The sequence below is a fragment of the Meles meles genome, chromosome 2 (assembly GCF_922984935.1).
Source record: "Meles meles chromosome 2, mMelMel3.1 paternal haplotype, whole genome shotgun sequence".
Lineage (NCBI taxonomy): Eukaryota > Metazoa > Chordata > Mammalia > Carnivora > Mustelidae > Meles > Meles meles.
In genome coordinates, this window is record NC_060067.1 from 83,421,624 (window position 1) to 83,448,431 (window position 26,808).

General features: G+C 36.4%; 1 protein-coding gene across 4 annotated transcripts in view; it reads left to right on the plus strand.

Moving 5' to 3' along the window:
• Window positions 1-26,808, plus strand: part of SCLT1 (sodium channel and clathrin linker 1) — a 199,482-nt gene that overhangs the window by 165,891 nt on the left and 6,783 nt on the right. For 3 of the 4 annotated variants that reach the window (XM_045998235.1, XM_045998237.1, XM_045998236.1), the window contains one exon: window positions 26,325-26,403. In XM_045998235.1, coding sequence (XP_045854191.1) covers window positions 26,325-26,403 — 79 coding nt within the window. Of the gene's footprint in view, window positions 1-1,338; window positions 1,415-26,324; window positions 26,404-26,808 lie in introns of all 4 variants that reach the window. The other variant, XR_006817479.1, reaches the window with a different exon arrangement.

Genomic DNA, 26,808 nt, shown 5'->3' on the forward strand with positions numbered 1-26,808 from the left:
GAAGAGAGAAGCTATCAGAAGACTACTGCATTTATATTTTTTTATTAACATATAATGTATTATTTGTTTCAGTGGTACAGGTCTGTGATTCATCAGTCTTACACAATTCTCAGCACTCACCATAGCACATACCCTCACCAGTGTCCATCACCCAACCTCCCCATCCCTTCCACCCTCCTCCCCTCCAGCAACCCTCAGTTTGTTTCCTGGGATTAAAAGTCTCTTACAGTTTGTCTCCCTCCCTGGCTCCATCTTGTTTCCTTTTTCCCTCCCTTCCCCCACAACCCACTGCCCTGCCTCTCAGATTCCTCAAATCAGTAGGATCATATGATAATTGTCTTTCTCTGATTGACTTATTTTGCTTAACTTAATACCCTCTAGTTCCATCCATATGTCGTTGCAAATGGCAAGATTTTGTGGGTTTTGATGGTTACATAATATTCCATTGTGTATATATGCCACATCTTCTCTATCCATTCATCAGTTGATGGACATCTAGGCTCTTTCCATAGTTTGACTATTGTGGACATTGCTGCTATAAACATTCAAGTGCACATGTCCCTTCAGACATTGCCTTTGTATCTTTAGGGTAAATACCCAGTAGTGCAATTGCTAGGTCGTAGGATAGCTCTGTTTTCAACTTTTTGAGGAACCTCCATACTATTTTCCAGAGTGGCTATGCCAGCTTGCATTCCCACCATCAATGTAGGAAGGTGCATTTATATTTACATGTGCATCTTTTCCCATATACTTTGCTGTAGTAAAATAAACTGCCCCTACTCCAGGGTAAGGCCAAATTCTTCATTTGTCCCATAGATTTCATCTCCACTTTGCCATACTGCCTCCTGTTGAATTCTCAAATAAAAACAATCTTTCTTTGAAAATAATTTCCATAAAAAATAGTGCTTTAATATAGCAACATGAAGTGATCAACTACCCTCAAGAGAGAAATAATAGAAATAATTCATGGAATAAGAAATATAAAACTAACCAACCAATCTTCTAAGGGACATTCCTACCTAAATGAAATCTTGGAGTATAAATTTGTTTCACTGCCCGCCCCCTCACAGTGCTAGTGCATCATGGTCAGATTTGCTCTGCAGATCACATTAGGTTAACAGAGCCCTGCCTAGCCCAGTCAAGAAAGTTTGTATCTTGATGCCAGTTGTACCTTGAATCCAGTCAATATAACTGGGATTTTTTTCAGTTTCAAACCTTAGTTATCCTCTTCTCTGTCCAGTCTTAAAAACTAGGTTTTGGTAAACAACCTTCCAAACCCTAAATAAGTTAAAGCTACCAAATTTCCAGTAATTTAGTGATTTTTTTCTTACCTCTTAGATAAAAGGAAAGAAAGGGAATAGAATTATTTCCTTCAAATCAAGAGAATAATACCATCACTTGACACGGAAAATGGGTAAGACTATTTTTCTTACATTATGCAATATTTTTTAAAATAGATTTTAACATCATTTTAAAAAAAAAAGTGAGTAACTATTGCCCTACCATCAGAAATACTACATTCTACCTGGGGAGTCAAACTATAAAAATCTATACCAATGGAAGTTTACTCTGCTACCACGTTTTTAGCAATTCAGTCTCTATTTTTAGTGAATTAACTCTTTTACCTTTTCTGTGAATTTGAATTTATATCAAACTCAGTTTGTATGTCATTGCTAAGAACTTAAACTGTTCTCAAAGCTTCTTCAGTAATGTTTCAGAATATGAACTTTTCAAATCATCCATTCAGCACATAACTGAAGGCATTATGTTCATTTATTTCCAGTTTACATAGAATCCAGTTTACATAAATTTCTAGTTCACATAGATGACTATGTATGGTTTCCCAGAGTGATCTCCATCTTTTATGCATAGCTCTTAATTCAACAGCCTTTTAGACATTGAAAAATATAAGCTTAGACTCATATATTTATCAGTGGCCTTAAACAATGAGCTACTGAAATACATTTTTAGAGACCTAAAATATTTTCTCCTAAACATAAGTGACTGACTTAAGATATTAGTGTAAGTATCAATTGGGGTATATAAAAAACTAACATACTAAATTCATATACAAGATCTGCCCCACAAATGTGTGATTATGTATAAATCAGTTTTTCTAAGCTTCAATTTTATCACTTACAAGAATAAAAGCTGCATTAGGTTGCTAAGGTTATTTATGAAAAAGTATAAATATCAAAGTGTCTCATAAACTGTAAAGTATCTAGTAAATCTATATTTTTATTCAAATTAGAAATATACTCAGATTTTGTTCTTTAATTTTCTTACTCTCTTTGAATTTCTACTTCTTGACGATCCTTGAGAGATTTTCAACATCCTTTTCAATTTTTATCATGATCTTATCCTTTCAAGTTCAAATGGATATTAGTTATCACTACATTTCCTTCTGCCATTCTAATTCAGTGTAACCATTTTTAATAAATTCACAATAAACACATATGGAAAAAATCCTTTGAATGCTCTTATTAGAGATAGGAGCAAAAAAAACAAAGTAGACAAAAAATATCCAGACTCTTCTAGCCATCATCTCTACTGCTTTTGTGACAGAGCACTGTTTTTTAGTAAATTTTAAAAGCCCCATGTTCTGTGGTATTTTGGGTCCATTGAGTAGATTGAAAAAGATTGCTCAAAAGTAAATCGATTATCAAAAATAAATAGGTTACATTTTTTACATGTTTTGAATTTTTAGATTAGTCATATTTCTTTAGACATTTTTTAAAAGGAGTAATTATGCTTAAATTAACAATTTTTTGTTATATGATAATTTTTATAAAATTATAAAAATATGAGAAAGCATTATATTCTTTTGTGTGTGTGTGTTTTATTTTTTATTTTTTTATTTGTTTATTTACAGCATAACAGTGTTCATTGTTTTGACATCACACCCAGTGCTCCATGCAGTACATGCCCTCCCTATTACCCACTGCCTGGTTCCTCAACCTCCCACCCCGCCGCCCCTTCAAAACCCTCTGGTTGTTTTTCAGAGTCCATAGTCTCTCATGGTTCATCTCCCCTTCCAGTTTCCCTCAACTCCCTCTCCTCTCCATCTCCCCACGTCCTCCATGTTATTTGTTATGCTCCAAAAATAAGTGAGACCATATGATACTTGACTCTCTCTGCTTGACTTATTTCGCTCAGCATAATCTCTTCCAGTCCCGTCCATGTTACTACAAAAGTTGGGTATTCATCCTTTCTGATGGAGGCATAATACTCCATTGTGTATATGTACCACATCTTCCTTATCCATTCATCCGTTGAAGGGCATCTTGGTTCTTTCCACAGTTTGGCGACCGTAGCCATTGCTGCAATAAACATTGGGGTACAGATGGCCCTTCTTTTCACTACATCTGTATCTTTGGGGTAAATACCCAGCAGTGCAATTGCAGGGTCATAGGGAAGCTCTATTCTTAATTTCTTCAGGAATCTCCACACTATTCTCCAAAGTGGCTGCACTAACTTATATTCCCACCAACAGTGTAAGAGGGTTCCCCTTTCTCCAAATCCTCTCCAACACACATTGTTTCCTGTCTTGCTAATTTTGGCCATTCTAACTGGTGTCAGGTGGTATCTCAATGTAGTTTTAATTTGAATCTCCCTGATGGCTAGTGATGATGAACATTTTTTCATGTGTCTGATAGCCATTTGTATGTCTTCGTTGGAGAAGTGTCTGTTCATATCTTCTGCCCATTTTTTGATATGATTATCTGTTTTGTGTGTGTTGAGTTTGAGAAGTTCTTTATAGATCCTGGATATCAACCTTTTCTCTGTACTGTCATTTGCAAATATCTTCTCCCATTCCGTGGGTTGCCTTTTTGTTTTGTTGACTGTTTCCTTTGCTGTGCAGAAGCTTTTGATCTTGATGAAGTCCCAAAAGTTCATTTTCGCTTTTGTTTCCTTGACCTTTGGAGACATATCTTGAAAGAAGTTGCTGTGGCTGATATCGAAGAGGTTACTGCCTATGTTCTCCTCTAGGATTCTGATAGATTCCTGTCTCACGTTGAGGTCTTTTATCCATTTCGAGTTTATCTTTGTGTACGGTGTAAGAGAATGGTCGAGTTTTATTCTTCTACATATCGCTGTCCAGTTTTCCCAGCACCATTTATTGAAGAGACTGTCTTTTTTCCATTGAATATTTTTTCCTGTTTTGTCGAAGATTATTTCACCATAGAATTGAGGGTCCATATCTGGGCTCTCCACTCTGTTCCACTGGTCTATGTGTCTGTTTTTATGCCAGTACCACGCTGTCTTGGTGATCACAGCTTTGTAGTAAAGCTTGAAATTGGGTAACGTGATGCCGCCAGTTTTGTTTTTGTTTTTCAACATTTCCTTAGCAATTCGGGGTCTCTTCTGATTCCATACAAATTTTAGGATTATTTGCTCTAGCTCTTTGAAAAATACCGGTGGAATTTTGATCGGAATGGCATTAAAAGTATAGATTGCTCTAGGCAGTATACACATTTTAACAATGTTTATTCTTCCAATCCAAGAGCATGGAACAGTCTTCCATCTTTTTGTGTCTTCTTCAATTTCTTTCATGAGTGTTCTGTAGTTCCTCGAGTACAGGTCCTTTACCTCTTTGGTTAGGTTTATTCCCAGGTATCTTATGGTTCTTGGTGCTATAGTAAATGGAATTGAATCTCTAATTTCCCTTTCTGTATTTTCATTGTTAGTGTATAAGAAAGCCATTGATTTCTGTACATTGACTTTATATCCTGCCGCGTTACTGAATTGCTGTATGAGTTCTAGTAGTTTGGGGGTGGAGTCTTTGGGGATTTCCATATAAAGAATCATGTCATCTGCGAAGAGAGAGAGTTTGACTTCTTCCTTGCCAATTTGGATACCTTTTATTTCTCTTTGTTGTCTAACAAGGTTTCATTGCATGTATTTAAGATTTTGCATAGGAAAACCTAGCTTTCATAGGTTATAGTTAACCTTTGCTTGATATTCCTATGTTGATTGTTTAAACCACAGTTGGAAATAGAAAAACATTAGAATATACTAAGAAAATCTTTCTCCATGTCTCTGTGTCACTTAAATTGTATTAATATGCTCAGACATGTCAAAACTAAAATGTTAACTTTCAACATAGGAATATTTTCACAAGATTTTGCATTAAGATTCTTTCCTTTCAAAAAAGGATTATATATTTAATAATGGTGAGAAACAGTATGTTTTTAGCACATAAGGAGGCAGTATAGCATTAGACATAAGAGCACTAACTCAAAAGTCAGTCAAACCTGAATTTGAATCCCACACAGCCCCAATCCTTTCCACTTATCCGTAAACCCCATATGTTATAGTAAGACTTTATTCATATGATAACAAATATAAGATAGCTCCATGCCTTACATGTAAAATGTTTAGGAAGCAAACAGTGAACTCTGAGCTTAGGGAATAGCCTTTCTAAATGCTAAGAGATTGTTGTATTCAAAGTAAACTATGATATAATGAATGAGACTTATATGAGAAGTTCATGTGCTTATTCCATTTTTAATTTATGAAAACATTAATAGTTTAAAAAACACTAGATTTTAGGCACGTATATATATATATAAAAATTGTATCTCTCATCTTTGGAGATAAAAATAACACTGAGGAATATATACGAAATCAAGTCAAAAATCTTTCTGCAATAGAAATGTAGCTACTAAAATATTTTCACTGATATATCTCACCTATTGGTCAAAATAGAGAATTATACGGATACCACAATAAATTTATAATTTTTGAAGTAGAAAATTAATGCTTATTCCAATGAAAAAATGTTACGAATGTGAGGATCTATACTGGACATATTTACAGTAGGATCCATATTGGGCTTTAGCAATTTGATGTATGCTGTGTTGTACACAAGGCTAACTCCTAGATGGTATTTCTGTATCTTTGGGCATGGATTCATTTGCTACCCTTAGAAATGGTTTTGTTTTCATAATGAGTCAATGGTATAACCCAAGTCTTCAACCTATTTGGTCTTTCACTAATAATAAATTTAAAAATAAAGTAGTAATAATAGACTGAGGAGTCAAGATGGCAATGAAGTAGCAGGCTGAGATAACATCAGGTAGCAGGAGATCAGCTAGGCAGCTTATCTAAACATTGCAAACACCTACAAATCCAACGGGAGATCGAAGAGAAGAAGAACAGCAATTCTAGCAACAGAAAATGAACCACTTTCTGAAAGGACTGGCGAAGAAGTGAATCCAAAACGACGGGAAGATAGACCGCGGGGGGAGGGGCCGGCTCCCGGCAAGAGGCGGAGCAACGGACCACAAAATCAGGACTTTTAAATGTCTGTTCCACGGAGGGACATTGCTCCAGAGGCTAAACCAGGGTGAAACCCATGTGGGGTCAGCGTGGCCCCAGGTCCTGCAGGGTCACAGAAAGATCAGGGGTGTCAGAGTGCCACAGAGCTCGCAGGTATTAGAACAGGGAAGCCGGCTTCAGAGACAGAGCCGAAGACTGAGCTCTCAGCTCTGGGTTACCTTGAACCGGTCACAGGCTGGGTGAGCTCAGAGCGCAGCTGGAGGCTGGGAATACAGGAGCGATTGGACGCTGTTCTCTGTGGGCACACTGAGGAGTGGGGGCCCGGGCTCTCGGCTCCTCCGGGCCGGACTGGCAGGCCGCCATTTTCACTCCCGTAATCCGGAACTCTATGGAAAGCGTTCAGGGAACAAAAGCTCGTGAAAGCAAACCCGAGTGGATTACTTAGTCTGCCCCCCGGTAAGGGCGGTGCAATTCCACCTCGGACCAAGACACTTGAGAGTCACTACAACAGGCCCCTCCCCAGAAGATCAACAAAAAAATCCAGCCAGGACGAAGTTCATCTACCAAGGAAAGCAGGTTCAATACCTAGGACAGCAGCGGAATTCCAGAGGAGGAGAAAGCAAAGCAAGGAACTCATGGCTTTCTCTGCATGATTCTTTAGTCTTGCGGTTAATTTAATTTTTTTTTAATTTTTTTCATTTTTTCTACTTCTGCTGAATTTTTTTAAACTTTTACCCTTTTCTTTTTTAGTGCTTTTTAACTAGTTTATCTAATATATATATTTTTTTCTTTCTTTTTTATATTTTTTCTTTGTTTTTTTAATTTTTTTCTTTTTTTTTTTCTCTGAACCTCTTTTTATCCCCTTTCTCCCCCCCATGATTTGGGGTCTCTTCTGATTTGGTTAAAGCGCATTTTTCTGGGATCTTTGCCACCCTTTTAGTTTTTACTTTCTCCTTCATATACTCTTACTTGGACAAAATGACAAGGCGGAAAAATTCACCACAAAAAAAAGAACAAGAGGCAGTACTGACCGCTAGGGACCTAATCAATACAGACATTGGTAATCTGTCAGATCTAGAGTTCAGAATGATGATTCTGAAGGTTCTAGCCGGGCTCGAAAAAGGCATGGAAGATATTAGAGAAACCCTCTCTGGAGATATAAAAGCCCTTTCTGGAGAAATTAAAGAACTAAAATCTAACCAAGTTGAAATCAAAAAAGCTATTGATGAGGTGCAATCAAAAATGGAGGCTCTCACTGCTAGGATAAATGAGGCAGAAGAAAGAATTCGTGATATAGAAGACCAAATGACAGAGAATAAAGAAGCTGAGCAAAAGAGGGACAAATAGCTACTAGACCATGAGGGGAGAATTTGAGAGATAAGTGACACCATAAGACGAAACAACATTAGAATAATTGGGATTCCAGAAGAAGAAGAAAGAGAGAGGGAGCAGAAGGTATATTGGAGAGAATTTCCCTAATATGGCAAAGGGAACAAGCATCAAAATCCAGGAGGTGCAGAGAACCCCACTCAAAATCAACAAGAATAGGTCCACACCCCGTCACCTAATAGTAAAATTTACAAGTCTTAGTGACAAGGAGAAAATCCTGAAAGCAGCCCGGGAATAGAAGTCTGTAACATACAATGGTAAAAATATTAGATTGGCAGCAGACTTATCCACAGAGACCTGGCAGGCTAGAAAGAGCTGGCATGATATATTCAGAGCACTAAACAAGAAAAACATGCAGCCAAGAATACTCTATCCAGCTAGGCTATCATTGAAAATAGAAGGAGAGATAAAAAGCTTCCAGGACACTTTGAAAAACAACGTGAGGGTTTTGAAAGGGCGGGGGTGGGAGGTTGGGGGAACCAGGTGGTGGGTAATAGGGAGGGCACATATTGCATGGAGCACTGGGTGTTGTGCAAAAACAATGAATACTGTTACGCTGAAAAAAATAAATTAATTAAAAAAAAAAAAAAGCTTCCAGGACAAACAAAAACTGAAAGAATTTGCAAACACCAAACCAGCTCTACAGGAAATATCGAAAGGGGTCCTCTAAGCAAAGAGAGAGCCTAAAAGTAGTAGATCAGAAAGGTACAGAGACAATATACAGTAGCAGTCACCTTACAGGCAATATAATGGCACTAAATTCATATCTCTCAATAGTTACCCTGAATGTCAATGGGCTAAATGACCCAATCAAAAGACACAGGGTATCAGAATGGATAAAAAAACAAAACCCATCATTATGTTGCCTACAAGAAACTCATTTTAGATGTGAAGATACCTCCAGATTTAAAGTGAGGGGGTGGAAAACAATTTACCATGCTAATGGGCATCAGAAGAAAGCTGAGGTGGCAATCCTTATATCAGATCAATTAGATTTTAAGCCAAAAACTATAATAAGAGATGAGGAAGGACACTATATCATATTCAAAGGGTCTGTACAGCAAGAAGATCTAACAATTTTAAATATCTATGCCCCTAACGTGGGAGCAGCCAACTATATCAACGAATTAATAACAAAATCAAAGAAACACATCAATAATAACACAATAATAGTAGGGGACTTTAACACTCCCCTCACTGAAATGGACAGATCATCCAAGCTAAAGATCAACAAGGAAATAAAGGCCTTAAATGACACACTGGACCAGATGGACATCACAGATATATTCAGAACATTTCATCCCAAAGCAACAGAATACACATTCTTCTCTAGTGCACATGGAACCTTCTCCAGAATAGATCACATCCTGGGTCACAAATCAGGTCTCAACGGGTATCAAAAGATTAGGATCATACCCTACATATTTTCAGACCACAATGCTCTGAAGCTAGAACTCAATCACAAGAGGAAATTTGGAAAGAACCCAAATACATGGAGACTAAACAGCATCCTTCTAAAGAATGAATGGCAACCAGGAAATCAAAGAAGAATTGAAAAAATTCATGGAAACAAATGATAATGAAAACACAACGGTGCATAATCTGTGGGACGCAACAAAGACAGTCCTGAGAAGAAAATATATAGCGGTACAAGCCTTTCTCAAGAAACAAGAAAGGTCTCAAGTACACAACCTAACCCTACACCTAAAGGAGCTGGAGAAAGAACAAGAAAGAAACCGTAAACCCAGCAGGAGAAGAGAAATCATAAAGATCAGAGCAGAAATCAATGGAATAGAAACCAAAAAAACAATAGAACAAATCAACGAAACTAGGAGCTGGTTCTTTGAAAGAATTAATAAGATTGATAAACCCCTGGCCAGACTTATCAAAAAGAAAAGAGAAAGGACCCAAATCAATAAAATCATGAATGAAAGAGGAGAGATCACAACTAACACCAAAGAAATACAGACAATTATAAGAACATACTATGAGCAACTCTACGTTAACAAATTTGACAATCTGGAAGAAATGGATGCATTCCTAGAGACATATAAACTACCACAACTGAACCAGGAAGAAATAGAAAACCCGAACAGACCCATAACCAGTAAGGAGATTGAAACAGTCATCAAAAATCTCCAAACAAACAAAAGCCCAGGGCCAGACGGCTTCCCAGGGGAATTCTACCAAACATTTAAAGAAGAACTAATTCTTATTCTCCTGAAACTTCCAAAAAATAGAAATGGAAGGAAAACTTCCAAACTCATTTTATGAGGCCAGCATCACCTTGATCCCAAAACCAGACAAGGATCCCACCAAAAAAGAGAACTACAGACCAATATCCTTGATGAACACAGATGCAAAAATTCTCACCAAAATACTAGCCAATAGGATTCAGCAGTACATTAAAAGGATTATTCACGACAACCAAGTGGCATTTATTCCAGGGCTGCAAGTTTGGTTCAACATCCACAAATCAATCAATGTGATACAACACATTAATAAAAGAAAGAACAAGAACCATATGATACTCTCAATAGATGCTGAAAAAGCATTTGACAAAGTACAGCATCCCTTCCTGATCAAAACTCTTCAAAGTGTAGGGATAGAGGGCACATACCTCAATATTATCAAAGTCATCTATTAAAACCCCACCGCAAATATCATTCTCAATGGAGAAAAACTGAAAGTTTTCCGTTAAGGTCAGGAACTCGGCAGGGATGTCCATTATCACCACTGCTATTCAACATAGTACTAGAAGTCCTAGCCTCAACAATCAGACAACAAAAAGTAATTAAAGGCATCCAAATTGGCAAAGAAGAAGTCAAACTATCACTCTTTGCAGATGATATGATACTATATGTGGAAAACCCAAAAGACTCCACTCCAAAACTGCTAGAACTTGTACAGGAATTCAGTGAAGTGTCAGGATACAAAATCAATGCACAGAAATCAGTTGCATTTCTGTACACCAACAACAAGACAGAAGAAAGAGAAATTAAGGAGTCAATCCCATTTACAATTGCACCCCAAACTATAAGATACCTAGGAATAAACCTAACCAAAGAGGCTAAGAATCTATATGCCGAAAACTATAAAGTACTTATGAAAGAAATTGAGGAAGACACAAATGGAAAAATGTTCCATGCTCCTGGATTGGAAGAATAAATATTGTGAAAATGTCTATGCTACCTAAAGGAATCTACACATTTAATGCAATCCCTATCAAAATACCATCCATTTTTTTCAAAGAAATGGAACAAATAATCCTAAAATTTATATGGAACCAGAAAAGACCTCGAATAGCCAAAGGAATATTGAAAAAGAAAGCCAAAGTGGGTGGCATCACAATTCTGAACTTCAAGCTCTATTACAAAGCTATCATCATCAAGACAACATGGTACTGGCACAAAAACAGACACATAGATCAATGGAACAGACTAGAGAGCCCAGAAATAGACCCTCAACTCTATGGTCAACTAATCTTTGACAAAGCAGGAAAGAATGTCCAATGGAAAAAAGACAGCCTCTTCAATAAATAGTGCTGGCAAAATTGGACAGCCACAGCAGAAAAATGAAATTGGACCATTTCCTTACACCACACACGAAAATAGACTACAAATGGATGAAGGACCTCAATGTGAGAAAGGAATCCATCAAAATCCTTGAGGAGAACACAGGCAGCAACCTCTTTGACCTCAGCCTCAGCAACATCTTCCTAGGAACATTGCCAACGGCAAGGGAAGCAAGGGCAAAAATGAACTATTGGGATTTCATCAAGATCAAAAGCTTTTGCACAGCAAAGGAAACAGTTAACAAAACCAAAAGACAACTGACAGAATGGGAGAAGATATTTGCAAACGACATATCAGATAAAGGGCTAGTGTCCAAAATCTATAAGGAACTTAGCAAATACAGCACCCAAAGAACAAACAATCCAATCAAGAAATGGGAAGAGGACATGAACAGACATTTCTGCAAAGAAGACATCCAGATGGCCTTCAGATACATGAGAAAGTGCTCCACATCACTCGGCATCAGGGAAATACAAATCAAAACCACACTGAGATATCACCTCACACCAGTCAGAATGGCTAAAATGAACAAGTCAGGAAATGAGAGATGCTGGTGAGGATGCAGAGAAAGGGGAACCCTCCTACACTGTTGGTGGGAATGCAAAGTGGTGCAACCATTCTGGAAAACAGCATGGAGGTTCCTCAAAATGTTGAAAATAGAACTACCCTATGACCCAGCAATTGCACTACTGGGTATTTACCCTAAAGATACAAACGTAGTGGTCCGAAGGGGCACGTGCACCCGAATGTTTATAGCAGCAATGTCTACAGTAGCCAAACTATAGAAAGAACCTAGATGTCCATCAACAGATGAATGGATAAAGAAGAGGTGGTATATATACACAATGGAATACTATGCAGCCATCAAAAGAAATGAAATCTTGCCATTTGTGATGACGTGGATGGGACTAGAGTGTATCATGCTTAGTGAAATAAGTCAGTCGGGGAAAGACCACTATCATATGATCTCCCTGATATGAGGACGTGGAGATGCAACATGGGGGGTTAGGGGGATAGGAGAAGAATAAATGAAACAAGATGGGATTGGGAGGGAGACCATAAGTGACTCTTAATCTCACAAAACAAACTGAGGGTTGCTGGGGGGAGGGGGGCTAGGGAGAGGTGGAGGGGGGTTGTGCACATTCGGGAGGGTATGTGCTATGGTGAGTGCTGTGAAGTGTGTAAATCTGGCGATTCACAGACCTGTACCCCTGGGGATAAAAATACATTATATGTTTATAAAAAATAAATAATTTTTTAAAAAGTACTAATAATAAATTACAAAATAAACCACAGAGCAGAGCTTAAAAAGCAAATGGCTCATTTCATGCATCTGACTCTCCCTGTAAGAGTTTCTCAGTATATACCATGAATTTCTGTATTCTACCATTCGAACAAGAAGTGTTTATTACTAACTATCAAAAATGAGCTCTGGGGGTGCCTGGGTGGCTCAGCTGTTAAGTATCTGCCTTCAGCTCAGGCCATGATCCCAGGGTCCTAGGATCAAGCCCCTCCCCCCCCACCCTCCCACTCCCCCCATCAGGCTCCCTGCTCAGTGGGACACCTGCTCCTCCCTCTTCCACTCCCCCTGCTTGTGTTCCCTCTCCCACTGCCTCTCTCTTTCTCTCTCTATCAAATAAATAAATAAAATCTTTAAAAAAAAAAAATGCGCTCTGAAGCTTGGGTCCCGGCATCCTGCTTCCCAGTGCGCCATTATTGTGCCATATTAAACATCAAAGCTTTTTCCCTAAAAATGTGCCCCTTAAACACTTAGTGCTAGTCTATATACTCAACAAATCTTGAAAATACTTGGCTGTTTGCCTTTATCCTCTCTACTTTATAAAAATTAAATTCTTATAGGTTGGCTATTTTTCTTATTATGTGTCCACCTATTTACTACAGTTAGAAAAAACATTAGAGACAAAACCAAATACCAGCATAGCCTCAAAACCTTTAGGATGCACAAAAAAAAAAAAAAAAAAAAAAAACCTTTAGGATGCTAGCTAGAGTCCTCTCTGGACTACGTGTGCTGCCTTTGGAAACCTTTGTTACATCTGATGACTGACAAACAATTACCAGGTACCTATGATTTCTTAAGATCGTATCATAAGTTAGTATAGCCATAATTAAATGTAACACAAAATAATTAAATAGCTTTCCCATAGAAGAAAGTTTTTCATCTTAGTCTCAAAAAGCTAGTATAAAAGCTTTTTAAAAATCTGAGCTCCAGGATGCCTGGGTGGCTCAGTGGATTAAGGCCTCTGCCTTAGGCTCAGGTCATGATCCCAGGCTCAGGTCATGATCCCAGGGTCCTGGGATTGAGCCCTGCATCAAGCTCTCTGCTTAGCAGGGAGCGTGCTTCCCTTCCTCTCTCTCTGCCTGCCTCTCTGCCTACTTGTGATCTCTGTCTGTCAAATAAATAAATAAAATCTTTAAAAAAAAAATCTGAGCTCCTCTGTGATATCTTCTTTCAGTTTGAAGTTTGCTTTAATTTGTAAAATTTTATTAATTCATCTATAATTATTCCCTCTTAGTTTCTCTTTTATCTTGAAATATATATTATATGGAACTTTGAGCTTCCAAGAAGAAATAAGTTTAATAGTTATTATTAATGTATAACATTTGTAAGTCCTATATCTGTAGTAATCTTACTAGAATGAGATCCTGTTATTTTTATATATTAAATCAATAACATTTTTTTAAGATTTTATTTTTTATTTATTTACTTATTTATTAGACACAGAGAGAGCACAACCAGGGGCATCTGCAGGTAGAAGGAGAGGGAGAAGCAGACTCCCCACTGAGCAGGGAGCCCATTGCGGGGCTCAATCCCAAGACCCTGGGATTGTGACCTGAGCCAAAGGCAGACACTTAACTGACTGAGCTACCTAGGCACCCTAAATCAAAAACTTCTATAGGAAAAAAGTGAGATGAGAGTTATCCTACCAGATATTAAAATATGTAAAGCTGTGTGGTAGTATTTACACAGGGATAGATAGTTTGAACAGAAATTTTCTTTACTATAACATGCAATTTCAAATCGATAGTGAAAAAATGATGTTGGAAAAATTGTAAATCATTTAGCATATGGTAAATTATAGGTGGATTAACAAGCTAAATAAAAATGTATTAGAAGAAATATTATTTTTATATCTTAGGATGGAAAGGTCTTTCTAAATAAAACACAAAACCCAGAATACAAAAAAGGAAACTATTGATTAATTGATTTAACCATAAAAATTAAACATTTATGTGAAGAAAGGTACTAAACAAAGATAAAAGACAAATGACAAAAATAAAGGACTAATATGCAGAATTGATGAAGAATTCCATAATTAAGAAAAAGATTTTTAAAAAAGAGAAAAAGATTAATAACCAATAAAAAGATGGACAAAGTATGAGAACTGGCAGCTCATAAAAGCAGAAATACAAAGCACCTTTAAACTTAGCAAATCAGGTTCAAACACACTATTTGCTGAAGAAAGGCAAATTTAAACAATAATTTTACCCAGCAAATTGACAAAAATGTAAAAGACAATTATTATGCAATGTCTGCAAATACGTGAAGAAACAGGAAAGGTGTATATTATTGGTGGCAGTGCCTTTTTATAAGGTAATGTGGCAGTATCTAACAGATTTAAACTGTACAGATGCTTTTGAAATTCCAGGTACAGGAATCTGTCTGAAGAAATACTTGCATATATGTAAACATGTGGTAATATATTTGTCCTTGCCACCTGTCAGATCCTTCGTGTCTTTAATCATGACTGTTAAAGCAGCCTCCTTTCCTCTGGTTTCTCTGCCAGCCGTTTTATTCTGCTCTAGTCCATCTTTCATACTGCTATCAGAATTATTTTCCTGAAAAGCAATTATGATTCTGGTGCTGCCTACTTAAAGCCTTCTGCTTTACTATTGTCTATAGGTCTTTTATAGTGTTTTCTCCATGTTCCTACCAGAAATCTGCCTGTCTACCTCAATCCTTCATTTTCCTTGTGTTCCAGCCACACCGAGCACCCACTTCAATAAGCCCAGCGTGTTCAGCCAGCCCTTTTACAGCTCCTACTCTGCACTCCACTCACTCATCACATATTTATTGAATGGCCTGTTCTTTAAGTACTGATGATATAGCAGAGTCCAAGGTCCCCCTGTTTTGTTTTGTTTTATTTTGTTTTGTTTTGTTTTGTTTTGTTTTGTTTTGTTTTGTTTAAAGATAGTAGATTATTGATGGGAAGGTGGAATTACTGCATGTGTGTGCATGCTTAAAATCAGATAAGTAGTATGTAAAAAATTGAAATCAGTCAATGTGATGATGAATGGGTGGGTACCTGAGAATGGTAGACAAGGAGGATACTATGAGAAAATAAATCTTAAGATAATCTAATGACAAAGAGGATCCTGTCATTTAAACATCAGGAGAAAGAAGAGAGATCAATTAGTGAGCAAAGAGAACAGTTAGTGCAAATACCCCAAGGCAGGAATAAACTTGGCATGTTTGAAGTGAAAGAAATAGTATGCAAAATAAAGACAATAGTGACAGATTTGGGAAATATATTAAGTATTGTCAGCCACCACAGCAAACAAACCCTGACGTCTCATAAACTTAACACAACAAAGGTTTTCTTGCCCATACTATACATATCAGACAGTTTTGCAGAAAGGCTCTGCTGGTAGACGTTCCACCTTGAACATGTGGTTTCCTGAAATCACTGAGACAGGGAGAGGGATAGAAGAACACTTGCTCTTAACTAACTCAACTCTGAAGTGATACACATCATTTCCTTTCACCTTCATTGGCCAAACTCGTCATATGGACCCAATCTAACTATGTAAGAGTCTAGGAAATGTATATGGAACAAACAGAATGTTTGGTGAACATTGTCTCTGCTGTAGACAGGAACCTGATTTTGTAGGTTTTTATTAGCCATGTTAAAGGGTTTTAAATGTGAATAAAGGGCAGTGGTCAGTTTTGAAAAAAGTTACCTGATCGGGTTTTTTTAAGATCACTCCGGCTATTATGTGGAAAATTAGAGTAAGTAATAAAGCTGGGGGAAAACTTAGAAGGTTTCTGCAAGGTTCTTATTAAGAGTTAATGGTGGCTTAGACTAAGAAAAAAAAGGAAGGTGAATTTGTTAGGAATTTTTTTTTTTAGAGGTAATAGAAAGTACTGATGGATTGGATGTGAAATATGAAGGAAAAGTAGTGTGTACATGCTATTTCTTTGTAGGGATGTCCTTTCCCAACTCCCATCTGAAAAAAATTTTCTTCCTTCCAGACCCAACTCAAGTATCATTTTTTATAAGATATTTTTAATTCCCCTGACAGATCAAGTCTTTCCTTTTATTTCACACCCATACTGTTCTGCTCATTATTCTTTATAACACTTACTGAACTTCCTATTTACATCTATTCTTTTTTTTTCAAGTTTTATTGTTGTTATTGTTTGTTTGGTTTTTTGTTTTATAGCTATTTCTTCTATAAGCCCATGAGCTAACATCTTGCCTGGCATATAAATTGACCAATAAAATTGTATTTAACTAATTAATTAACAAATTAATTAATTTATGGCATGTAGTATTTTCTAAAGAAAATGTTTTTCTGATGAAAATATTACATATTGTCCATTCCTATACATATTGTACATTCAGTACAATTTTATTGATATATAAATACTTATATAAACATATATATTTAATATGAACACACAGCATTTGAGCCTATGGAATTTTGTTCAGTCTCTAAAACATTATTCTTGGCTATATATCTGTAATGTTTGGCTGCCATAACTGCTTTTTTTTTTTAATAGAATGAGAGGCAGCTGCAGGTACTGGCAGATTATAAAATGCATAATTACTAAAAGTAACTGAAGCATATTACAGTATAATTCAACAGAAAAAAACATCTGGCACATGCTATGTTAATTTGTCATAAGAGAGTTTCAAAGAAAGCACTTTCTACAGCTGGCAGATCCATCATTTCCTTGAAACGAATAGTACACCTTTTGTTTTTAATTCTCTAGTATAATATAGAATAGAGCCTTATGTGATTTAATCTTTAGTCATCACTAAAGGATTTCAGGCATTGAGGAAATTTCCCCTATGCTATATCAACCAAAATATACATAGCTTATTCTTATCTTAAATTGTGCCTCAATTATAACAGAATTATCTGAGCAATTACAGTAATTGACGATAATGTCTAAGATGTTGGCCCAAATTTCAAGCTCCCATTCCTTAAAGAACCATAACTTCTCTTTTTTTATTTAAAGTATACATGGTGTTTTCAAAGAAACTCATGCATTGTAGGGAAAACTTTGTTCTTATCCTCATAATCATACTTTTCAGTTATTATATATGCCAGTGATGCTAAGAATTGAAGCACATTTCGAGTGGAAACTTTTCCCTTCAGCATGGCCTGAATGATAGAAATAAATCAGCTATACAAGAAAGCCAGGGAAATATTTCAGGCCGATGAAAGAATAGCAAGTACAAAGCTCCAGTATTACGAAGAAATAAACCCATGTAATTAAAGCATAGTGAATGTTGGGGCACCTGGGTGGCTCAGTGGTTAAGCCTCTGCCTTCAGCTCAGGTCATGATCTCAGGGTCTTGGGATCGAGCCCCGCATCAGGCTCTCTGCTTAGCAGGGAGCCAGCTTCCTCCTCTCTCTCTCTCTCTGCCTGCTTCTTTGCCTACTTGTGATCTCTCTCTGGCAAATGAATAAATAAAATCTTTAAAAAAAAAAAAAGTTTAGTGAGTGTAGAGAGAGAAGGTATAAGGTTGAAGAACTAGGCATAGATCAGATCATGAGAATCTCATAGGGCATTTTAAGTAAAATATTTTTACTTATTATAAGTAAAATATTTAAGTAAGACTAATTTAAGAGAAAGAGCAGTGTACAGTAGAGGAAAATTATTGAAGAATTTTAAACATCTTTAGATCTCTAAAAGATCAGTTTAGCTATTGGGTGGAAAATGGACTTAGGGAAGGGGCAAAAATGGAGTCAGGGAGACCAGATATTAGATTATTACAGTATTTCAGGCAATAGATGATAGTGGCTTAGAGCTTAGAACTGAAATGGAGAGAAGTAGGCAGTTATGAAATCTATTAGGGAAGTAAGACAAATTTATTTGATGTCAAATACAGGGAATGAGTCAAAGGAGGAGTCAAAGAGAAGCCTTGGCTTAGACTTGAACATCTGGGTAGATGGTGAGGCCTTGTACTGGGAAGGAGGAAACCTGGGGTGGTCTAGATAAGAAATAGTTTGCATTTTGGACAGGCTACATTTGAGGTGCTCATTAATGTTTCTTTAGTCATGGAATAGTTGAGAACACTTAGGGAGAATGTGCAGATAGGGAAGGAAAAAACCTGGGACTATGACAAAGAGTGCTCTAATATATCTAAAGCTGGCATGTCTACTTTAACCTGTGGCATTTTTAGTTAACTGAATGAGATTTGAAACCTTAGGATGAATTTCCTTTTTTAGTAGTCAGGTCTTTTGAAGCCATATACAAAATTGAGATCACAGTCTTTACAATTACTGACCATTTGCCATATACGTAGGATTATTGGGTTTTTTTTTAGAGAGAATCTTCATTTTGCCTTTTAGGTCTAATATTATATGATGCCACAGATCCACTTTACTAATATCTCTTGTAATTATGAGGCAGTGTACTTTATTTTTTTTTAAAGATTTTATTTATTTATTTGACAGACAGAGATCACAAGTAGGCAGAGAGGGAAGCAGAGAGAGAGGCGGAAGCAGCCTCCCTGCTAGCAGAGATCCTGAACCGGGGCTCTATCCCAGGACCCTGGGATCATGACCTGAGCCGAAGGCAGAGGCTTTAACCCACTGAGCCACCCAGGTGCCCCAAGGCAGTGTACTTTAATTGAGAGAAGATTTTGATTAAAGACTTGGTATGAACCCCATTTTTTCATTCAATCATTGCATTACCTTAGGAACATTGAATAACTTCTCTGAGTCTTAATTCAGTCTTAACCTTAGGAACATTGGATAACTTCTCGGAGTTTTACCTCCTTTACTTAGAAGATGAGAATAATAACTGCTTTGCAAACTTGAAGTGATAATAAGGTACAATAGTAAAGTCAAGGTACAGTAGAAAACTACTTTGGCTCATGTCTGCTTAATCATAAAACATTAACCAGTGAAGTCAATCGCTGTGCAAAGAATGCTCACCAGTGTCCAAAGTGTTCTGCATGCCCTTGCCTTAGTCAACTGCATTCTGTTATCATCTGTCACTTGCTTTACAAGTGTCACTATGTTTGCTTCCAAACTAGGTAATGCCAGTTGTATTTGTTTTGAAAATGCATAAGTAAATACACCAGTGATATATGAGTACAGAAAAAGAAAATTATGATGTCTTTCAAAACTAAATTGGATACTTTGGAGAATTTGCTATTGCAGTACATTTGGACAGACAACCCTGAAAGAACAGAGGGAATACTATAAAAATCTAGAAAACTCTGTATTTGGATTGCTTGCCAAGTGCCCTTAAATGCTTGAACCACATTAATGAAGCCAAAAGTGGAAATAATTATAGATGATACATTATGGATGTGGATGTGGTTTATGTAAGAAAGACATCCAACATTAAAACATTCCAATCAGTTTGCTCATACTTTAAAACATGAAGATCTAAAAAAACTTTGTATATTCTAGATGGAAAGTCCAGACAAAATCCTTATCCTTACTTAGGCCTCAGACCTCTTAAAAATCTCAGGAAATCTGTGGACTCTCTTCCCAGAAAGGACAGTACACACAAAATCTTGCAGGTAATTTAGGGTGCTTGAGAGCATACCTAAAGCCTATCTTTGGATGACAGATGAGAAACCCTTGCTTTAGGTTCTCACTCTCGACCTACTTGCATCTCAGATTGATGAATTTGATGACTTATCAATTTTTAATTAATGAAATTATTAGTTTCATTAATATTTTGTTTACTAAACATTTAATGTTTTCTTAACAGATATAGCATATATTACTTTGCTGCTAAATTTTATAAAATTTTGCTCACAGGGAAGGCAGTAAATCAATTACATTTTATAAATGTATTTCAGAATTACATTTTGTAGGCATGACTAGGATTTTATATCACATGCACATGAACTATATAACTAAACTAAAAATATTTAGGACACTGATGGGCTAAGCAATTCCTCATTCTTACACACTTACATTAAAATTGGTAGAAGATAATAATTTTACCTTAAACTTCATAACATATTGTATAACATGCTAGAAATTATATAGAGAAATTCCTTAATTAGAATAAAATATTATCTAAGTGCCATAAAGTCATATAGAAATGAAATGTCATCTCTCTCTTTACTTTCTGGCAGGCTACACATAAATCATCCCTGATAGGTAAGAATGTTTCTGTTTTTAAATATTTCCAGTGAAGAGATTATATAGCTTTAGTCAGCAGTTGTTTCAAGTGTAATACCACTGTGAAACTCTCTGAAAAGTCTTATTTTTATGTTTATCCTAAATCACTAATGATTTAGGAACTCATACAGGGAACTCTCAGTAATGTTCTCTAATGAAGACAAAATTTCTCATAGATAATAGAGAGTTGAGTTGTCTTCCTGAATCTTTCCTTTATTCCTGCAGGTAAATATCCTGACAAAGAAATAAGGAGTTGCAGAGGACTGACAGGCAGGCTCTAGGAAGGTCTCAGGAGATACAGTTGGCAAAATCACTTTTCTCTCTACCCTTTAATACCCTCTAAAATTTCACTCAGAAGTGAGATTGAGGTAAATGCTTAACTGAAAAATATCCTTTACTTAGCCTCTTAAAATCCTTTGTAGAAAGAACTAGAATATAAATCTAAATAAAAATAATCTTTATCTAAAATATGTTTTGTGGTAGATTCCTCAGTAAATGTTTGTTGAGCAAATAAGTAATAAAATTTTCTAACTGCCAGGTTTTCTGTAGAAATTTAGCCATAAATCAGCAAATGTTTATTGATACCCTATATGTAAAGCACTATGGTAAATGCTGTACAAATTAAAAACAATCCCCTTTTTAAAAGTTTCTTTTGGAGTGCCTGGGTGGCTCAGTGGGTTAAGCCTCTGCCTTTGGCTCAGATCATGATCTCAGGGTCCTGGGATCAAGCCCCACATCAGGCTCTCTGCTAGCAGGGAGGCTGCTTCCCCCATCTCTTTCTGCCTGCCTCTCTGCCTACTTGTGATCTCTCTCTCTGTGTCAAATAAATAAATAAAATCTTAAAAAAAAAAAGTCTCTATTATACTTGGTTAAGTGTGTGTGTACATATATGTTATGTATGCTTACACACATATAATGACTTAATACCATTGTAATAGAGAAATGTCTTAGAACATAAAATAAGTATCAGATCTTTGATTTGAGAAGAGAACTGTCTGGATTAAAATGAACTGGAAAGGAGGTATGGAAGGAAGAGGGTGCCTGGGTGGCTCAGTGGGTTGAGCATTCAACTCTTGATTTCAGCTTAAGGCATGATCTCCGGGTTGTGAAGTCGGGCCCCATCAGGTTTCGCACTGGGTCTGCTTGAGATTCTCACTCTCGCCGTCTGCACCTTTCCGTGCTTATATTCACTAGCATGTGTGCCCCCTCTCTCTGTCTCTCTAAAATGGATGGGTGAATGAATGAATGAATAAATGAAATTTTAAAAAAAAAGAAAAAAGGGAGGGGCAAAGGTGGAATCTTAAAGAATGGGCGGAATTTTATTTTTTAATTTTTTTATAAACATATATTTTTATCCCCAGGGGTACAGGTCTGTGAATCGCCAGGTTTACACACTTCACAGCACTCACCATAGCACATACCCTCCCCAGTGTCCATAACCCCACCCTCCTCTCCCTTCCCCCACCCCAGCAACCCTCAGTTTGTTTATTAAGAGTCTCTTATGGTTTGTCTCCCTCCCAATCCCATCTTGTTCCATTTATTCTTTTCCTACCCCCCAAGCCCCCCACATTGCATCTCCACTTCCTTATATCAGGGAGATCAATGATAGTTGTCTTTGTCTAGTTGACTTATATCGCTAAGCATGATACCCTCTAGTTCCATCCACGTCGTTGCAAATGGCAAGATTTCATTTCTTTTGATGGCTGCATAGTGTTCCATTGTGTATATATACCGCATCTTCTTTATCCATTCATCTGTTGATGGACGTCTAGGTTCTTTCCATAGTTTGGCTATTGTGGACTTTGCTGCTATAAACATTCGGGTGCACGTGCCACTTCATGGCACTACGTTTTTATCTTTAGGGTAAATACCCAGTAGTGCAATTGCTGGGTCATAGGGTAGCTCTATTTTCAACTTTTTGAGGAACCTCCATGCTGTTTTCCAGAGTGGTTGCACCAGCTTGCATTCCCACCAACAGTGTAGGAGGGTTCCAAGAATGGGCAGAATGTTAAAGAGAAATCTGAAAAAGAGGATACAGAAAATGACATAAACATGAGCCTAAAGGTATTACATATATGGTTAACGTGTGAGATAGTGAAAACCTAAATGAAGTGGGAGACTCTTATTGGAGATAAGATTGGAAAGAAATATTACAACCTCAGGAATTTGGATTATTTTGTCCAAAGCAGAAAGCCACTGGAACTTATTGCTTAAGAAAGCAAATTATTAAAATGACTGAGGGAAATAATGCATGTATGGGTTAGATACGAAAAACCACTGTATTAATTGAGTACTTCTATGTGCATTGTGATTCAGTTTACATAATTTTTTCACTTGCTACTGAGAAGCTGAGCAGTTTGCTTTTGAAATCTAAAAATTAAGGTATAAGAACTTGAGTTGTGACACCTGGGTGGCTCAATTGGTTAAGCATTCGACTCTTGGTTTCAGCTCAGGTCATGATCTCACAGCTGTGAGATCGAGCCCCACTTCAGATTCACTCTGCCTCTCCCCCCAGTGTTGCACGTGCTCTTGCTCTCTCTCTTAGATTAATGAGTAAATCTTAAGAAAAAGAACTTGAGTTGTGATAATAACACTGAATAGAAATGAAGAACAGATGCAAGAGACACTGCAAAGGAAGAGTCTGTTTAGGGGCAAACTACATGTTGCATTTAAGAGCAAATGAGGGCCAACGAGTGGCTCAGTTGGTCAAGCATCTGCCTTCAACTCGGGTCATGATCCTAAGGTCCTGGGATCAAGCCCTACATCAGGCTTGATGGGGAACCTGCTTGTCCCTCTCTCTCCCTCTGCCCCTCCTCTGCTCCTGCTTTCTTACTCTCCCAAATAAATTAAATCTTTAAAAGAAAATTAGAGAAAATAAGAAATAGAATTGAGGTGTTTAACCTAGGCAGTGAGGGCAGAGATACTGTCAATATAAAAACTGAGTAGCAAGATGAGAAGTGTATTTTCAAGGAAATGCAAGAAATTTGATTTTAGGCATGTTAAATTTGAATAAAAAACTGAACCTTTAGGGAAGAAGTCAGAAATAAAGATATAATTTGTTATGTTTTTAAGTAAATGTATAAATCCTTATATTCCTAGAATGTCTAATACACAAACTTACATGTATATACTCTTCACTTCTTCATTCAACTAACATTTAGCAATTGCCTGCCATATTGCAACATAGTGGAGTGGTTAAGAGCACAGACCTTGAAACAAAAGGTCCCAATTTTTTAATCCTGACTCTACAACTGGACTAGCTACATCACCTAACTTTATTTTTAAATTTCTCTATTTTCAAATTTTCTCATATGTAAAACTGGGGATCTCAACGGGTTTTCATGAAAACTAAATAATTTAAATAAAACACCCAGAAGTGCCTGTCACATAGTAAGCACTATGAAAGTGTTTGCTGTTATTCTCACGATCATCATCTTCACTATTACTTGCCAAGCTCTATTGAGTACCAGATCTTAAGGATACAAAAAGATGAATAACAAACTTGCTTACCATCCAGTGGGGGTTACAGAGCTTGATACACAACAACATATTTATACAGATTAAAAATAATTCAAATAATCATTTGAATCTTTGTGGTCTTAAATTTTGTGAAAAATTATTACTATCTAATAGTACTTGTCAGAAATTATTACTATCATGTAAAATGTGTAAGTGAATGGTTTAGGTATCAAATTATGCAGTAGGTGTTTTCTGGGAAGGTCTTAGATAAACTGAATGTTAGCTAACTTTATAAATGGGATCATTGTATCATCTTAATCTCAGTAGTACTCAAAGATTATTTCTCATTAGCACTAATATGCATAACTTTACCTTTAATTACATTTGGCCTAGAAGACTGGCCACTTCAATCATTTTGCCTTTCTTTCTTTTGTTATGTTATTTTGTAGCGGTAATTATAAGCTACACAAAGTACTTGAAAGTAAACACAGTAATTTATTCTACATTATTATTAAACTAAGAGAAAGCAAAGATAAAAACATGGGTTTGTCTATCATGGAATCAATGGTAGATACTCAGTGTCCTCATAGACCATATCTTGTATGGATGGAGCCATTTCCCTCTTAGTTCTATTATGGCAACAATTATGTGTTTACCACCATATACCTTGTACTTGGCACATAATGTTCAGTAAATATTTGTGGAATTGCTTTGTGGGTGACATTTTTTTATTCTCTCCTATATATTTATAACAAATTGCTGGTTTTAACAATTATTCATACACATATAGGTCACTTAAGGGGCTACCAAGTTTTTAGGCTGTGTAGCTCATTTGGAAAAAATTCAAAGCTGAAGTTATTTTAGAAGTGTTAGTCTTCTGATTTATTTAAGAAGAAGGTCAAAGGATAAAAACCAATCCTGAATTAACTGGGTATTTTAATACTCAGAAATTTGATCTTTTTAAAAATTATTTTTTTTTCCATTTTATTTATTTTTTCAGCGTAACAGTATTCATTCTTTTTGCACAACACCCAGTGCTCCATGCAAAACGTGCCCTCCCCATTACCCACCACCTGTTCCCCCAACCTCCCACCCCTGACCCTTCAAAACCCTCAGGTTGTTTTTCAGAGTCCATAGTCTCTTATGGTTCGCCTCCCCTCCCCAATGTCCATACATTGTTTCTGGGATGCCTGGGTGGCTCAGTTGGTTAATTGTCTACCTTTGGCTCAGGTCATGATCCTTGGGTCCTGAGATCAAGTCCCACATTGGGCTTCTTGCTGAGCAGAGAGCCTGCTTCTCCCTCTGCCCGCTGCTCCCTCTGGCTGCCTCTCCCCCTGCTTGTGCTCTCTCTTGCTCTCTCTCTGACAAATAAATGAATAAAATCTTAAGAAAAAAGAAAAGAAAACTATACTGTTTCTGCTTCTAACCTGAGAATCTTGAAATTATCTTTGGTCAAAAGCAAGATAATGCTTATATGTTAGGGAAAAAAAAAAAAGAAGAAGAGGAAGAAGAAAACAGCCAGCTCTATGCATAAGATAAATCCATCTATTAAAGCATAAAGCATATGAATGTATAAAATATAGCACATATACAACCAAAACATAAATTCTGAATATACTACAATTGAAATGATGTTGGAGTGATTAATATTACCTTAAATTTCCAAAAATTTAGTTCCTCTAAGAAGCATGGTATATGATTCTTAAAAATGCATTCTATAGCTAAGAATCACAATAGCTTATGAGATTTTATAGTAACAAATACTTTATCTGTTTAATATGAATAAATGTTCATTTTAAGCCAAATAATTCCTCAAGATAATATTGAAAACACTTAAGTGGTTTTAGATCATATATGTGTGTGTGGTTTTTTTTGCTTTTTTTGTGTGGTAAAATATACATAAAATTTAATATTTTAATATTTTTATAGTTGTGATAAAATACACATGAGATTTGCCATCTTAATCATTTTTAAGTATATAGCTCAGTTGTGTCCAGTGTATTCACATTGTTGTACAGCTAATCTCCAGAATACATGTGCATGTCATTAAAAAAAAGAGTCCTTTAAAATATGGATTATTAAAAAGAGACTTTATTTTGCATATAAGAAGGTATTTTTGTTTAAAACAAACATATATCATTAAAAATGATTCTATTTGTTAGATTTTTGAACAATGATATTAATGGCTTGGGGTGGGGGACTGTCTCTTGATTAATAGGAGTGAGCTGAGTCGACAGAAACTTCATACCCAAGAGCTGCTTTCTCAGCTGGAAATGGCAAATGAAAAGGTAGTTGAGGTAAGATAATGACTCTCCTGGGAAGTACTTTCTGCTGCAGCTCGATACACATGTTATAGAATTTTACCTGAGCCAACTCCAAATTAATTCTCAACTTGGAGATGACCATACAGAGGTGAGTACTCTTTGTAGAGAAATCATCCATAACCCTAAAAGTTCACATTTTATAATGTGAATAAAAGCTTTGAAAGTCAGTCATTTATCATATATAAAAGACAAAAGGTAGAGCTCTTATTTCAGTCTCACCATTATAACATGCTGTATTGCAGAAAATGTGTTAAGATCCCTTTCATTTCTAAGCATATCTAAGATTATATTTTTTAGCCCATTCCTCGTATTTTGTTTTAGTTCAACACATAAGATACGTAAAAATTACTTTTGTCTACTGGAATATATTAAAATACT